Source organism: Artibeus jamaicensis, unplaced genomic scaffold, assembly GCF_021234435.1.
Source record: "Artibeus jamaicensis isolate MK-2021 breed Jamaican fruit bat unplaced genomic scaffold, CSHL_Jam_final contig_60, whole genome shotgun sequence".
NCBI classification, from domain to species: domain Eukaryota; kingdom Metazoa; phylum Chordata; class Mammalia; order Chiroptera; family Phyllostomidae; genus Artibeus; species Artibeus jamaicensis.
In genome coordinates, this window is record NW_026521900.1 from 6,970,206 (window position 1) to 6,986,934 (window position 16,729).

At 36.4% G+C, this 16,729-nt stretch overlaps 1 protein-coding gene across 2 annotated transcripts in view; it reads right to left on the bottom strand.

Moving 5' to 3' along the window:
- The window catches only part of EFHC2 (EF-hand domain containing 2), a 248,066-nt gene that overhangs the window by 149,467 nt on the left and 81,870 nt on the right, over positions 1-16,729 (bottom strand). For both annotated transcript variants that reach the window (XM_037168130.2, XM_037168129.2), the window contains exon 4: positions 1,075-1,298. In XM_037168130.2, the coding sequence (XP_037024025.2) occupies positions 1,075-1,298 (224 nt within the window). The remainder of the gene's footprint in view (positions 1-1,074; positions 1,299-16,729) is intronic.

The following is a 16,729-nucleotide window of genomic DNA, read 5'->3' on the forward strand; positions in this document are numbered from 1 at the left end:
AGAATTTCATTCTAAATTTTATATTCTCTTTCTGCAAGGAAGTGAATTAATTACAAATTTTAGAAATAATAAAAATGAGATTAAACTAATCTATAAGGATAGAAATGAGAACAGTGCTTAATCCTGAGTGGGGAGAGGGACTGATTGAAAAAGGCATGAGGCAACTTCCTGGGAAGATAGAAATGTTCTATACCTTGACTTGGATATGGACTACATGGGTGTATGTATTTGTTAAGACTCGTCTGAATGTATACTTAATTTCTGGGAATTTTACTGTGTATGACTACACTTCAATAAAAAGAAAAAAGGAAAACAAACGACAATAATGAAAATTAGGATAAGAAGCAAGAAATCTGAGTTCAAGTCCCAGCAAGGAAACTATCTAGGTATGTGACTCTCCACATGACACTTGCCCTTTTAGGTGTTCAGATTCTTTTATAAAACATAAAATTTGGGCTATGGGATTACTATAAAGAAACTTTAGAAATAAAACAATGATATAACTAACACTTATTATTTCCTCCCCATACTAATTGGGGTCAGAATTCCCTTTTATAATGGGGGAACATAGGAATCATGGCCCTCCTTGCTCCTCCATAACATCTCTGTACCTGATGCCACTATAAGGGGAGTCGGGGAGTCCCAAGGAAGAAGGAAAAAGGTAAAAGGTATACCCAAGACTTGGTTCAGTAAATCAGAAGTACAGAAGCAAACATTTTCCCAGAGTTACGCAACTAAAATGGGAAAAGATAAGCTAGGTAAATGTGGGCAGAAACACTGTCAGTGACCACAAAGCCAATTGTGGGCTCTTAGAAATTGTCCCATGTATGTGGCTCACTAAAGACTCCTATTACCTGGAAGGGAGTCTCTCCATGGAAAGAAGTGTGGGCAGAGACAGTAAGACTTTCTTGCACTGAGGCCAACACCCAGCCTTCCTTCCATCCTATAGAAGAAGATAATCCTAGCAACTATAGCCCCGAAAGTTCTTTCATATCAGATGTACCAATACCCTCTACTAACTCTGAAGAGATTTGATTCTCAAGACAAGAACTCATAGACATATCAACTTCTTACCTCTCTCCGAGTGTTCATATAAGGATCTTCTGGACACTGGCTTGGGGGGTTTAATTTGACGCCTATGTTCTTCAAAAAGTTTTTTGTGAATGCATCACAGTCATAAATCTTGAATGTCCGGCCATAAAAGACAATGTCTATGCTGATATTGAAAGAATACACAGTATAAAACTGATCATCATCAGGAGGTGGCAGAGGAATCCGATGTCGCCGAATAACAGTCCCTGTGGCATAAAATAATATATAATTTTTCATCATGCAGCTAACAAGGAAGAGGTCACAGCACATCTCAGTAACAGCCCCGAATGCTTTCCCACAACACTGATCTGAGCAATGGGCTGGTTCTTACAGGCAACGTTAGTATGTTCAAACCCTGAGGAAGCCAGAGGGAGCTAAGACTTCTGAGGTCCAGAGTTATTTGACCAGTCTTACATGTTATTAGAGTTGCCTAAGTGGTACTAGGGAAGTACTTTAATAAGCCACAAAGACTAGGTAGGATGGCAGAGGGGGGCACAGGGTGACCTAATGCACCAAAAACTGCTATCGTACCTTTTCCCAGAACAAGCATGGTCATATTTACCTACTAGCACTCAATGTGAGCACACTAAAAACAAACAAAAACAGGCACTAAGAGTTCACCATGGGAACGGCTGGTGATGATGCCTTTTCTTTCCCAGCTTCTGGTTAACTCTTCAGGCCTTCTGTTCTAAGCTATGAGAGGGGGAAGGTGTGGGAGGTCTCTCATTTGACAATGTGGAGGAAAGAAGACACAATTTCACCGGTGTGAGCCCCAACCGCCTTAAACAGTAGTTACTAGAAGAAATCCACGTGAACTGAACTGGAGAGCAGTGTGTAACTCCCACACTGGGTGTAGGGTTCATATCCTCACAACTTGAGGGCCTGCACCGGTGTGTCCTGCCATTCAAGGCTGAAGCCACTAAGGTTGATGTGACACCAGCAGTGTGATTAATGCCCAGGCAGATCTTGTGAGATGTAAAAACTCTTATAGAAAAGATTCCTTTGTTTCTGTAATTAAGCATTCGCTATTATATTAGGCAGGTTTTGAGATAGGGTGTTCTGCCTTTATGATCAAATCAAATGGAGTATAATGTGTGCATATACTGTAATTCTAAAGTATGTTTGGTTTTGATATACAACCAAATTCAGGTTTTCTGCTTTAAACTGCAAAGGTCTCTTTTAATTATGCTTCTCTGTCATTCCATTAGAAGAGCTTAAGAAATGCTGATATTTTGTAAAAATGATGCCCCTCCTATATACTTTTACAATATTCAATGTTAGTACTTCAGATTAAATGTTTGAAACATTTGCAGTGTTTTTAAAATGCCCTCAACCCCACCCATAGGCTCCACAAGAACTAGACCCATCTATGTGTTGCTATAGCTTCCTGTACTTTCCTCTGTGGCAGATACAACCACACTATTTTAATTGCTTAGATAGTTGTTGGTCTGGTACTTACTATAAGCATAGTGAGAACAGGTTCTGTATTTCATGAGGCAGTAGGACACAACAGCAAGTATTTTAGAGGAATCCTGCATAAATTCAAAACTTCCCAGCTCATATCAATACTTATATCAGATAAAATAGACTTTAAAATAAAGGCTATAATAAGAGAAAAAGAAGGACATTATATATAGGGATTAATCCAACAAGAGGATATAACCCTTCTAAACATTTATGCACCCAACACAGGGATGCCTAAATATAATACCATATTATTTATTATACCATACTCTTATTATATTTAGGAAATATTTTGCCACGTATAATGTGCATGTTTTGCCCAAAATTTTTGAGGGAAAAATAAGGAGGTGCATTATATATATGGGAAGTACTAATTCCATATCTATATAACTGTTTTAATTCTTTTATTTGTGCTTATGCACTAAAAATGTAACACCAGAAAGAAATGATGAGATCCATATGCAAAATGGAATATGATCATCTGTTTTGTTTCTAAATATAAATAAATAAATGAATAAATAATAAAATTTTAAAAATTTTTTCCTGAAAGTCTGAGCCAAAAATATGGGTACACAATACATACAGCAACATATGATAAAGCAAAATCTTGATGGACATAACAGAGAGATAAACAGTTAATAGTGAGAGTAGGAGACTTTAACACCCCATAGACATCAATGGATAGATCTTCCAGACAGAAAATTAAGGAACCAGCAGAAGGATTTAATTGATATTTTCAGAGCATTTCACACCAAAGCAGAATATATGCTATTTTCAAGTGAACATGGAATATTTTCTAGAATAGACTACATGTGAGGCCACAAAACAAGACACAACAAATTTAAAAAGACTGAAATTATATCATGTATCTTCTCTGACTACAATGTTATAAAATGAAAAATTAATTACAAAGAAAAGAACTGAAAAAAGTTCTGGCCAAAATGAAGGCATAGGTAGATAAGCTCTGCCTCCCCACATAACCAAAAGAAGGAAACAACAAATTGAAAAACAAAAAACAACCAGGACTGCCATTAAATCAAACTGTATGGAAGTCTGACAACCAAGCAGTTAAAGAAGAAACATTCATCCAGATTGACAGAAGTGGTGGAGATGGGCAGCCAGAGTGGAGAGAACACACAGCAAGGCGGTAGTTCAGACAACTTTAAATATTCCAACATCTGAATCATAGGGGTGCCAGAAGGAAAAGAGGAAGAACAAGAAATTGAAAACTTATCTGAACAAAAAAATGAAGGAAAATTTCCCCAGTCTGGTGAAGGAAATAGACTTCTAGGAAGCTCAGAAAGTCCCAAACAAACTGGACCCAAGGAAGCACACACCAAGGAACATAATAATTACATTACCCAAGATTAAAGAGTAAGAGAATCTCAAAAGCAGCAAGAGAAAAGGAGACAGTTACCTATAAAGGAGTTCCCATAAGGCTATCAGATGATTTCCCAAAAGAAACCTTGTAAGCAAGAAAGGGCTGGAAAGAAGTATTCCCCAAGTCATGAAAGGCAAGGACCTGCATCCAAGATGACTCTAGCCAGCAAAGCTATCATTCAGAATGGAAGGGCAGATAAAGTGCTTCCCAGATAAGGTCAAGTTAAAAGAGTTCATCATCACCAAGCCCTTATATGAAATATTAAAGGACTTATCTAAGAAAAAGAAGATGATCAAAACTATGAAGAGTAAAATGACAACAAACTCCCAACTATCAATGACTAAACCTAAAAAAAACTATGCAAACAACTAGAACAAGAACAGAATTACAGAAATGGAGATCACATGGAGGGTTATCAGTGGAGAGGGGTAAAGGTGGGGAGAAGGGGGGAAGGTACAGGGAATAAGAAGCATAAATGGTAAGTACATAATAGATGGGAAAGTTAAAAATAGTGTAGGAAATGGAGAAGCCAAAGAACTTATATGTATGTCCCATGGAAATGAACTAAGTGTGGGGAGGGATGCTGGAGGGAAAGTGGCTACCAGACAGAGGGGGATAAAGAGAAGAAAAGAGAATGGGATGACTGTAATAGCATAATCAACAAAATATACTTTAAAAAAATGAAAAGCACAGAAACACAAGGAGGGTAAATAAACTTTATGTAATTAATAAGGTAATGATGAGATCAAGGAAGAAATCAAAGGATACCTTGAGAAAAATGAAAAGGAAAATACAACACAAAATCTATGGGACACCGCAAAAGTGTAACAGGGAAATTCATAGGAATACAGGCCTATGTCAAGAAAGAAAAATCTCAAATAAACAATCTAACCTTACATCTAAAGGAACTAGGAAATAAACAGATAAAGTTCAAAGTGAGTAGAAGAAAGGAAATTAAAAAAAGATTAGAGCAGAAATAAAACAGTTTAAAAAATTCAAAAGATCATTGAAACAAAGAGCTGTTCTTTGAAAAGATAAACAAAGTAAACCTTTAACCAAACTCATTTAAAAAAACCACAAGAGGACACAAATAAATAAAATCAAAAATGAAATAGGAGACATAACAGCTGGCACCAGAGAAATACAAAGGATCACAAAGGAATACTATGAACAACTGTATGCTAACAAGTTGGACAATCTAGATGAAATTTCTGGAAATATACAACATACAATGAATCAAGAAGAAATGGAAAATCTGAACAAACCAATTACAACCAAAGAAATTGAAGCAGTGATCAAAAATCTCCCAAGAAACAAGTCCTGCACTAGATGGCTTCACATGTAAATTTTACCAAACACTCAGGGAAGAACTAACACCTAACCTTCCCAAACTATTGCATAAAATTCAACAGGATGGAAGAATTCCAAGGTCCTTTTATGAGGTCAGCATTATCCTAATGCCAAAACCAGATAAAAAAATGATAAGCTAATATCCCTGATAAACACTGATGCAAAAGTCTGCAACAAAATATGAGGAAACTGAATTTAGCAATACATTAAAAAGATCATACACCTTGATCAAGAGGGATTCATTCCTGAGATGCAAGGATGTTCAACATCAGCATATCAATTGACACAATATGCTACATAAACAAAATGAAGAATAATAATCATATGATCCCATCAGTAGATATAGAAAAAGTGTTTCACAAAATCCAGCACCTATTTATGATAAAAATTCTCAGCAAATTAGGAGTAGATGAAATATACCTCAAAATAATAAATGTCCTATACGATAAACCCACAGTTAACGTCATACTCAATAGGGAAAACCAAAAGCATTTCCCTTGAGATGAGGAACAAGAGAGGAATGTCCACTTTCAGCACATTTATTCAACACAGTACTGGAAATTCTAACCACAGAAATCTGACTAGATGAAAAATTAAAATATATCCAAATTGGGAATAAAAAAATAAAGCTGTCATTATTTGCAGATGACATGATATTGTATACAGAGAACCCTAAAGATACCACCAAAAAAAAAACTACTAAAACTAACAAATGAATTCAGTACAGTAGGAGAATATAAAGTAAATATTCAAAAATTTGTTGCGTTTTTATACAACAATAATGAATTATCAGAAAGAAAAACTGAGAAAACAATCCTAGTTACAACTGTATAAAAAAAATAAAATAAAATACCCAGGAATTAACCTAACCAAAGAGTTAAAAGACCTATACTTGGAAAACTGTAAGACACTAAAAAAAGAAATTGAAGAAGATACAAATAAGTGGAAGCATATACCATGCTCATGGAGAGAGAGAAGTAACATCACTAAAATGTCCACACTAGCCAAAAAACCTACAAATTCAATGTAATTTGTATCAAAATACCAATGGCGTATTGTACAGAACTAGAACAAATAATTCTAAAATTTATATGGAACCACAAAAGACCCCCAATAGCCATGAAGGAAAGAAAAACAACAAAGTTGGAGGTTCATGCTACCTGATACTAAAATATACTACAAGGATATAGTAAAGCAGTATGCTACTGGCATAAAAAGACATTTAGGATTGAGCACGGGCCTGTGAACCAGACAATCGCGGTTCGATTCCCAGTCAGGGCACATGCCTGGGTTGCAGACCAGTTCCCTGCAAGCCAATTGCCAGCAGGGGATGCATGAAAGGCAACCATACATTGATGTTTCTCTCCCTCTCTCCTTCCCTTCCCCTCTAAAGATAAATAAATAAAATCTTTAAAAAAAAAAGACATTTAGATCAATGGAACAAAACAGAGAGCTCAGAAATAAATCCACACCTATACAGTCAATTAATATATGACAAAGGAAACAAGAACATACACAATGGAATAAAGACAGTCTATTTAATAAGTAGAACTGGGAAAATCATACTGATACATGCATAAAAATGAAATTAGAACATCTTTTTACACCATATAAAAAATAAACTCATCCCCCCACAGAGGGAAGGGTTTTCAGGAACAACTACAAAGGGCACATGGACAAAACCAAGTACATGGGTGGAAGCAAGGGAGGGAGGTGGGTTTGGCTGGGTGGGCGGGGAGTGGTGGGGGTTAATGCAGATAACTGGAATTGAACAACAATAAAATAATTTTTAAAATAAAATAAATAAAAATAATTATTAAGAAAAGAAGGAATAAACTCAAAATGTATTAAATACTTTTAAATGTAAGACTTGAAACCATAAAACTCCTGAAAGAAAATACTGACAGTAAAATCTCTGACTTTTCTCTCAGAAACATTTTTTCTGGCATACCTTCTCAAGCCAAGCAAACAAAATAAATAAATAAATAAACAAATGGGACTATATGAAACTAAAGAAAACATCAACGAAACAAAAAGATGACTTACTACATGGAAGAAGCTATTAGTCAATGAGACATCTGATAAGGGACTAATGTTCAAAATTCATAGGGAAATTATACAACTCAACACCCCCAAAACAGACAATCCCATTAAAATAAGGACCTGAATAGACACACAGATGGTCAGTAGACATATGAAAAGATGCTCAATGCCACTAATCATTAGAGAGATGCAAATTAAAACCACAATGAGATATCAGCTCACATCTATCAGAATGGCTATCATCAATCAATCACGAAACAAGTGTTGAAGAGAATGTGAAGGAAAGGGAACACTCATGCACTGTTTGTGTGAAAGTGGTGTGGTGCAGCCCCTGTGGAAAACAGTATGAAGGTTCCTTAAAAATTAAAAAAGGAACTGCTTTATGACCCAGCAATTCCACTACTTGGTTTTGTATGTATCTGAAGCAACCCAAAGTACTACTTTGAAAGAATATATGCACCCCTACATTCACTGGAGCATTATTTACAATAGCCAAGATATGGAAGCAACTCAAATGCCCATCAATAAATGAGTGGATAAAAATTTGTTGGTACATATATACAATGGAATACTGCTTGCCCATAAAAAGGAATGAAATCTTACCATATGCAACAGCAAATATGAACCTAGTAGGGATTATGCTAACTGAACTAAGCCACACAGAGAAAGACATATAACATATGATTTCACTTACATGTGGAATCTAAAGAACAAAATAAACTAACAAAACAGAAACAGACTCATAGATACAGAGAACAGAATGATGGTTGCCAGAAGGAAGGGGTATTGGGGACTGTAAGAAAAAGATGAAGTGATTACTAGGTACAAATTGTTAGTCACAAAAACTCACGAGTATGTAAAGTACAGCACTGGGAATACAGTAGTAATATTTAATAACTATGTACAGTGCTAGGTGGGTATTTGAAATATAGGGAGGATCACTTCATAAAGTATATGATTGTCTAATTACTATGTTGTACACCTGAAACCAATACAAAATAATGAATATAAACTTTAATTGAAAAACAAAATAAAATTATTTCCCAGCTTTTGGCATTCAATAACTATATAACCTTGGGCAAGTTAATGCCTCTTGAACCTCTTGAAGCCACTTTTCTTAACTCTAAGACTGCTATACAAATTATTTCATACCTCTTGTGCTTGCTGCCAGGGTTGAGTACAAAGTATGTAAAGAACTTAGCACTGGCTTATAATAAGCATTCAGTGGAAGTTAGCTGTTCCTATTGCTATTGTTCTGTTCACTTACTGCAGTATCTTCAACACTTTTCACAATGCCTTGAACACAAGACATTCAAAAATATGTGTTGAAAATATTATTCTGTCATCATGAAAAAAAACCAAGGCAACAAGACTCCAAAGCAGAGTGCTCACAAAAATGCATACACTTGGCTCAAAAAAAATAAGCTAATAGGCTGCAATATGGTAGGTGCCAACACCATGATTTACAATACCTAGAAGCATGAATGACTTTATGCTGCTTTGAAACTTTGTGGAATCTTCTTTCCTCTACCCTCCTCTTATCTCTCCTTCTTCCTCTATAGCCCCTGTCCACCTCCTCCCATCCATACCCACAAAGTGAGCATTATCAGGGGCTTCATAGTTTTAGCCAGTGTTCTGAGGCAAAGGTTCTGGATCTCATCCCATCTTTTACTTCCAACTCCATAATGCCCATTCACTTTTCCTCTTGAGAATATGGAATCTGGACTCCCCAAGTACACCCAAAATGGTGGTTAGCTACTGGAGATAAACAGATTCTCTTCTAGAGTGAGGGTACTAACAGCACATCATGCCATCCAACATACCCAAACACTGCTGAAACAAGTTGTCAGGAACTGTTTACATTTTGAGATTTTATACCACTTGCAAGTTAACAAGTTAGCCTCCCACAGATTCATGGATGCTGGCAGAAGACACAAGATGCTTGGTTAGAAATAAAGGGCAGTTCATTACCAGTAGCCAAATGGCAATACCAGTAGCCAAAACATCAGCATTTTTGGGACCAGTTTTCTGTGCCTCAATTCCCACAGGTGACACAAGGTCCAGGTAACTCCTGCACACATAGTGGGTTACATTACAGGAGAGGAACCCTGAGATTAGGGAACCCAAATCTTTTAATGGACAACAAGCATTCCTTCCTTTCGTCTCAATGAAACATTACTTTTGTCAGACTGGACAGTAAGCATGTCTGCCCTTTGTTCTAGAAAGAGACGCCACCTCTATTTTCCAAGGCTATGAGCAAATCTATAATTTGTTCCAGAGGGAGAAACTATCTTTGTCTTCCAAAGCTGTTTGCTATATGAACATCCTTGAAGAGATTGTCCAGAACAAAGAGCAGTCAGTGCTTCAGCTTGCAAGATCTACAGAAATGCAAGATACCCATGGAGAATTGTCTCAATATTTTTGACTAACTTAGGCCTGAAAATCTACTATAAGAGTAAAGAAAAAAAGACAAACAGAGCAAACTGAAGGTCTAATGGCTCAAGAAAATTAGTGCTTCAGAATAAAGATGTCAAGTGATCATCTTCATATTTTATATAGCACTGAGAATGGCATCTTTTCCCAAAGTCTAGAAATACTTATTAATTTGTCATTACAATTCATTAGGGAACATTTAATGAATATATCTATGTGCTAGGTACTGTGTTGAGCTCTGTTCCATTATTCTACTAATCATCTTTTTACTGTGTTGAAGGGAAATTTACTAAAATCATTTTCATCTTCTTTTCTTTATGGCAATTTTTTTAATTTTAATTAATTTTATTTAGTTATTTTTCAAGTACAGTTTTTTATCTATTTCTCCCATCCCAGCCTCCCCCACCCTTTGCTCCCCACCCCTTGCTCCCCACCTCCCTCCCATTTCCACCCCCCTTAGTTCTTGTCCCTGTGTCCTTCCTATTTGTTCCTCCAAATCCCTCCCCCTTTTCTTTATGGCAATTTTTAATTACTTGGTACATTAAATTGAAATAATAAAACTATAAAATTAGAAATGGCCTAGAATATTTTAATGGTATTTCATAAAAGATGATATAATTTTACTGCAAAAATTACATTTCAATTAGCCTTTAATTCATGCCACTGAAACCAGTATGCAAATTAATCATTCAAGTTTAGACATTTAAAACAAATTGCATGCTTACTCTTCTATAAAAGCATGTGCATTTTACGTATTTTCAGGAACCATCATTAATCTCTTTTAAAATACATTGTGACAATTCTTCAAAATATGTAAGATTTATTCAGTAGCCAAGAGCTTCTTCAGAAATTCCATCTATCTTACATTTGTACTTCATTACAAAAATCAAAATAAGCAAGTTAGTGCTGATTTCTGTTCACTAAGATTGTGGAAAGAAATCCTATATTTTTCTAGGTGATAAGAACTGGCCCAAACACTTAGCTTTCAAATCATCATCATCACAGCTCTAGGCTATACTTTCATATACATTTACTTGTTTAATCTTCAATAATCCCATGAGGCAGATAATGCATAAAATAAAAATATTCACTTTATGGATAAGAAAACCAAAGCTCAGAGTAAGCAGCAAAACCATAAAAATCATCAAAGAAAACAAAGGCAGTAAAAACACAGACATCTCTTATAGCAATAGTTGTGCCAATATATCTCTTCAGGCAAGGGAAACAAAGGTAAAAATAAACAAATGGGACTACATCCAACTAAAAATATTTTTCACAACAAAAGATACCATCAACAAAATGCAAAGAAACCCACTAAATGAGAGAACATATTCACTAATAATACATCTAATACAGGGATAATATCCAAAGTTTATAAAGAACTTACACAACTCCACACCAAGAAAATAACCCAATTAAAAAATGGGCAAAGATCTGAACAGACACTTCTCCAAAAAAGGCATACGGAGAGCCAATAGACTTGTAAAAAGATACTCAATATCACTAATCGTTAGAGAAATGCAAATTAAAACTACAATGAGATATCACTTCATACCTGTCAGAATAGCTATCATTAATAAATCAACAAACACAAGTGCTGGCGAGGAGGAAGAGAAAAGGGAACCCTTGTACACTGTAGTGGAAATGCAGACTGTTGCTGCCACTGTGGAAAACAATGTGGAGTTTCCTCTACAAATTATGGAACTTCCTTTTGATCCAGCAATTCCACCTTTGGCAATACATCTGAAGAAACCCAAAACACTGATTCAAAAGAATGTATGTTCCCTTATGTGTAGGAGACCATTCTGTGTGGAATGGGCCCAGCCCCCAGTGGCAAACATTTACTGCGAAGTAACTTTCCTAAAATCCATGCTAAACCTTCCAAGGATGAGTGTAACCGGTTCAACCACTTTTGCCTTTTTATTTGCAAATATCCCTGTTCTGTGATGTGATTAGCAGCACAGGCTCCTTTGTTTTTGTAAAAGGTAACCCCCTAAAGCAACCTGTGCATAGTAAATGAGGACCAACATGTAATGTGCTGAGAAACCCAATAAAGGCCAATCATGGCAAGGGCTGCGGCTTTTTCTCCCCTTGAGAAAAAAAGCCATGCTGTCCTTTTTCCTCCACCAGACTCAGTAGTCCATGTGAATGTCTCTTAACAACGTGGACACTGCAGGCCAGTGTCCGCATCACTTATATTCATGCAGCATTACTTAAAATATCCAACGTCTGAGAACAGCCCAAGTGTCCAAGTATAGATGAGTAGATAAAAAAGCTGTGATACATTTACACAATGGAATACTACTCAGCCATAAAAAAGAATGAAATCTTACCTTTTGCAACAGCATGGATGGACTTTTGAGATTATTATGCTAACTGAAATATGCCAGTTAAAGACAACTACCATATGATTTCACTTATATGTGTAATCTAATGAATAAAACAACTTCATAAACAAAATGGAAACGGAAGTACAGATACATAGAACAGACGAACAGCTGTCAGAAGGAATGGGGGTTGGGTAAAAAGAGGTGAAGGGATTGAGATATTTAGATATCTCAATACATATATCAAGCAGGCCTGCTTGAGTGTGGTTAGTAGGGCAATAATATGGGTATAATAATTTATAGTTTTAATTTTAATATTTCACCTAAAATGTCATATACTGTGCTTGAGTATGATATTGCTCTGTTACAGAATTACATGTATATGTTTTGGTAATGAAAGATTTTTTAATAAAAATGGGAGTTATTTATGTCAGACCCTGTATATACCATATAAACACAGACAACAGTATGGTGTATGATGATAGCCAGAAGGAAAGAGGGGTGATCAAGATGAGGGAGGTAGAATAGGGCAAAGGGAGGATAAATGGGATCAGAGACTTTACTTGGGGTGATGGGCACACAATGTGGTATGCAAATGATGGTTTGTTGAATTGTATACTTGAACCCTGTATGGTTTTGTTAACCGATGTCAGCCCAATAAACTCAACTTAAAAATAAATAAATAAATAGCACAAAAAAATACTAAGATGGTTCACTGTGATCATGCATAAAAGAGTATCTTTTCCTCCTCTTGTGTTCACTATCATTCCTTCACTAAAATGACTATTCTACATTTTTCATTTTTTTAAAGGAGCTACTACCCTTTGCAACAACATGGATGGAACTGGAAAGCATTATGCTGAGTGAAATAGGCCAGGTGTTGAAGGACAAATAGCATATGATCTCACTTTTAGCAAGAAGCTAAACAACAAAACAAACAAGCAAGCAGAAAAAAAACAAAGACAGTGAAATAAAGAACCAGGGGGCAGTGACCAGAGGGAAGAGGGAATGGAAGTTAAGGGGAAAAAGGGGGAGGGATTTGGAGGAACAAATAGGAAGGACACCGGGACGAGAACTAAGGGGGGTGGAAATGGGAGGGAGGTGGGGAGCACGGGGCAGGGGAGGCTGGGATGGGAGAAATAGACAAAAAACTGTACTTGAAAAATAACTAAATAAAATTTTTAAAAAATAACAAAACAAAAAAAAAACATTTTATTTATTTACTTTTAGAGACAGGGAAAGGGAGGAGAAAGAGAGGAAGAGGAACATCAATGTGTAGTTGCCTCTCACATGCCCTGCACTGGAATCCTGGCCTACAACCCAGGCATGTGCTCTGACCATTTTTATTTTTATACAATGTCATATTTGGCTTTTGGTTTCATAAAAATAACTTTTTTTATATACAGGTAGTCTGATGCCTGCCTTTTAGCAAAAGAAGAAAAATTTTAAATTCTACATCTCTGATCATCATAAGAAGTAATATACCTTATGCATTCCCTCCCAGCCATTAAATGAGCCCCAAATGATAGCATGTTAGGTACTGTAATGTCTGCTTAATTACTGTCTTCTTGACAAGTTTTATTTACATACTTTATGATCTGCTCTCAAACACCTCCCAACTCCTTACTCCACCACTTAAACCTCTTTATCTCAAGTGGTTCCTTTTTACTAATATAACTTCTCTTCCATCTTTACCTGGAGAAACCTCTGAGGTACCACTCAAATGCCTTCTTCTCAGTGGGTACCAGCATTTCCTCTTCTGATCCCTCAAAGGTCCAGGTATCATTATGATGCCTGCCTTGTTTTATGGGCATTGTAGATCACTTCCTATCCTTTTTTCCCTTCCTCCTCCCCCACTTTCTTCTTTTCTTCCACAAATATCCATCAAGCACCCACCATGCACCAAGCACCTTTCTTCACATATCAATCATTTACCTCCACTCTTTTTTTAAATTTTTAAATTCATTTATTTTTTTTAATTTAGTTATTTTTCAAGTACAGTTTTTTGTCTATTTCTCCCATCCAAGCCCACCCCCATCCCGCGATCCCCACCTCCCCCCCATCCGCACCTCCCCAGCCCTCATCCCTGCGTCCATCACACTTGTTCCCCGAAATTCCTCCCACCTTCCCCCTTAAATTCCCTTCCCTCTCCCGTCCGGTCACTGTCCCCTAGTTCTCTATTTCAGTGTCTTTGGTTTTATTCTGCTTGCTTGTTCATTTTGTTCTTCAGCTTCCTGTTAAACTTGAGATCATATGGTATTTGTCCTTCAATGCCTGGCCTACTTCACTCAGCATTATGCTTTCCAGTTCCATCCATGTTGTTGCAAAGGGTAGTAGCTCCTTCTTTCTCTCTGCTGCATAGAATTCCATTGTATATATGTACCACAATTTTTTGATCCATTCATTTACTGTCGGGCACCTAGGTTGTTTCCAACTCTTGGCTATTGTAAATTGTGCTGCTAGGAACATTGTGGTGCATAGGTTCTTTGAAATTGATGTTTTAGGATTCTTAGGATATAATCCTAGCAGTGGAATTGCTGGGTCAAAAGGCAGGTCGATTTTTATTTTTCTGAGAAAATTCCATACTGTTTTCCATAATGGTTGTACCAGTCTGCAATCCCACCAACAGTTAACTAAGGACCCCTTTTCTCCACAACCTCTCCAACATTTCTTGTTTGTTGCTTTATTTATGATAGCCATGCTGACTGGTGTAAAGTGGTATCTCATTGTGGTTTTAATTTGCATCTCTCTGATAGTTTTAATTTGCATCTCTCTGATAGCTAACGATATTGAGCATCTCTTCACGTGTCTCTGGATATTCTGTATGTCCTCCTTGGAGAAGTGTCTGTTCAAGTCCTTTCCCCCCTTTTTAATTGGGTTCCATGTCTTCCTAGAGTGGAGTCGTGTAAGTTCTTTGTATATTTTGGAGATTAAACCTTTGTCTGAGGTATCACTGGCAAATATATTTTCCCATCCAATTGGTTGTCTTTTTAATTTAATACTGTTTTCCTCAGCCATGCAGAAGCTTTTTATTTTGATGAGATCCCATTTGTTTATTCTTTCCTTTATATTCCTTGCTCTAGGGAACATATTGGTAAAAATGTTGCTGCGTGAAATATCTGAGATTTTCTTGCCAATGTTCTCCTCTAGTACTTTAATAGTGTCACGGCTTATATTTAAGTCTTTTATCCACTTTGAATTTATTTTAGTGTATGGTGTAAGTTTGTGCTCAAGTTTCATTTTTTTGCACATAGCTGTCCAGTTCTCCCAACACCATTTGCTGAAGAGGCTATCTTTACTCCATTTTATGTATTGCCCCCTTTGTCAAATATTAATTGACTGTAGAGAGTTGGGTTGATTTCTGGGCTCTCTGTTCTGTTCCATTGGTCTATGTGCCTGTTTTTATGGCAATACCAGGCTGTTTTGATTACAGTGGCCTTGTAATACAGTTTGATATCAGGTATTGTGATTCCTCCTACTTTGTTCTTCTTTCTCAAAAGTGCAGCTGCTATTTGGGCTCATTTATGGTTCCATATAAATTTTTGAAGTGTTTGTCCTATGTCTGTGAAATATGCCATTGGTACTTTAATAGGTATTGCATTGAATCTGTATATTGCTTTGGGTAGTATGGACATTTTGATGATGTTAATTCTTCCAATCCATGAACAAGGTATATGTTTCCATTTGTTTGTGTCTTTCTTGATTTCTTTCTTCAGGGCTGTGTAGTTTTCTACATACAGGTTTTTTACCTCCTTAGTTAGGTTTATTCCCAGATATTTTATTTTTCTTTTTGCTATATCAAATGGGATTTTTTCCTTGATTTCTGCTTCTGCTGATTCATTGTTGGTATACAAAAATGCCTTTGATTTCTGGATATTGACTTTGTATCCTGCTGTTCTGCCATATTCATTAGTTAGTTCAAGCAGTTTTTTGGTAGAGTCTATAGGATTTTCCATGTACACTATCATGTCATCTGCAAACAGTGACAGTTTTGTTTCCTCCTTTCCTATTTGAATGCCTTTTATTTCCTTTTCTTGCCTAATCACTGTGGCCAAAACTTCCAAAACTATATTGAATAGAAGTGGTAAAACTGGACATCCTTGTCTTGTTCCTGATCTTAGTGGAAAAGCTTTCAGTTTTTGCACATTGAGTATGATGTTGGCTGTAGGTCTCTCATATATGGCCTTTATTATGTTGAGGAATGTTCCCTCTATTCCCACTTTGCTGAGTGTTTTTATCATAAATGGGTGTTGTACCATATCAAAAGCTTTTTCCGAGTCTATTTATATGATCATGTGGTTTTTGTCTTTCCTTTTGTTCATGTGATGAATTACATTTAGTGATTTGCGAATATTGAACCATCCTTGCATCCCTGGGATGAATCCCACTTGGTCATGGTGTATAATCTTTTGGATATATTGTTGGATGCGATTTGCCAATATTTTGTTGAGGATTTTAGCATCTATGTTCATCAGTGATATTGGCCTGAAGTTTTCTTTCTTTGCTGTGTCTCTATCTGGTTTTGGAATTAAGATGATGCTGGCTTCATAAAAAGAATTTGGGAGTCTTTCATCCTTCTGGATTTTTTGGAATAGTCTGTGAAGAATAGGGGTTAGCTCTTCCTTAAATGCTTTGTAGA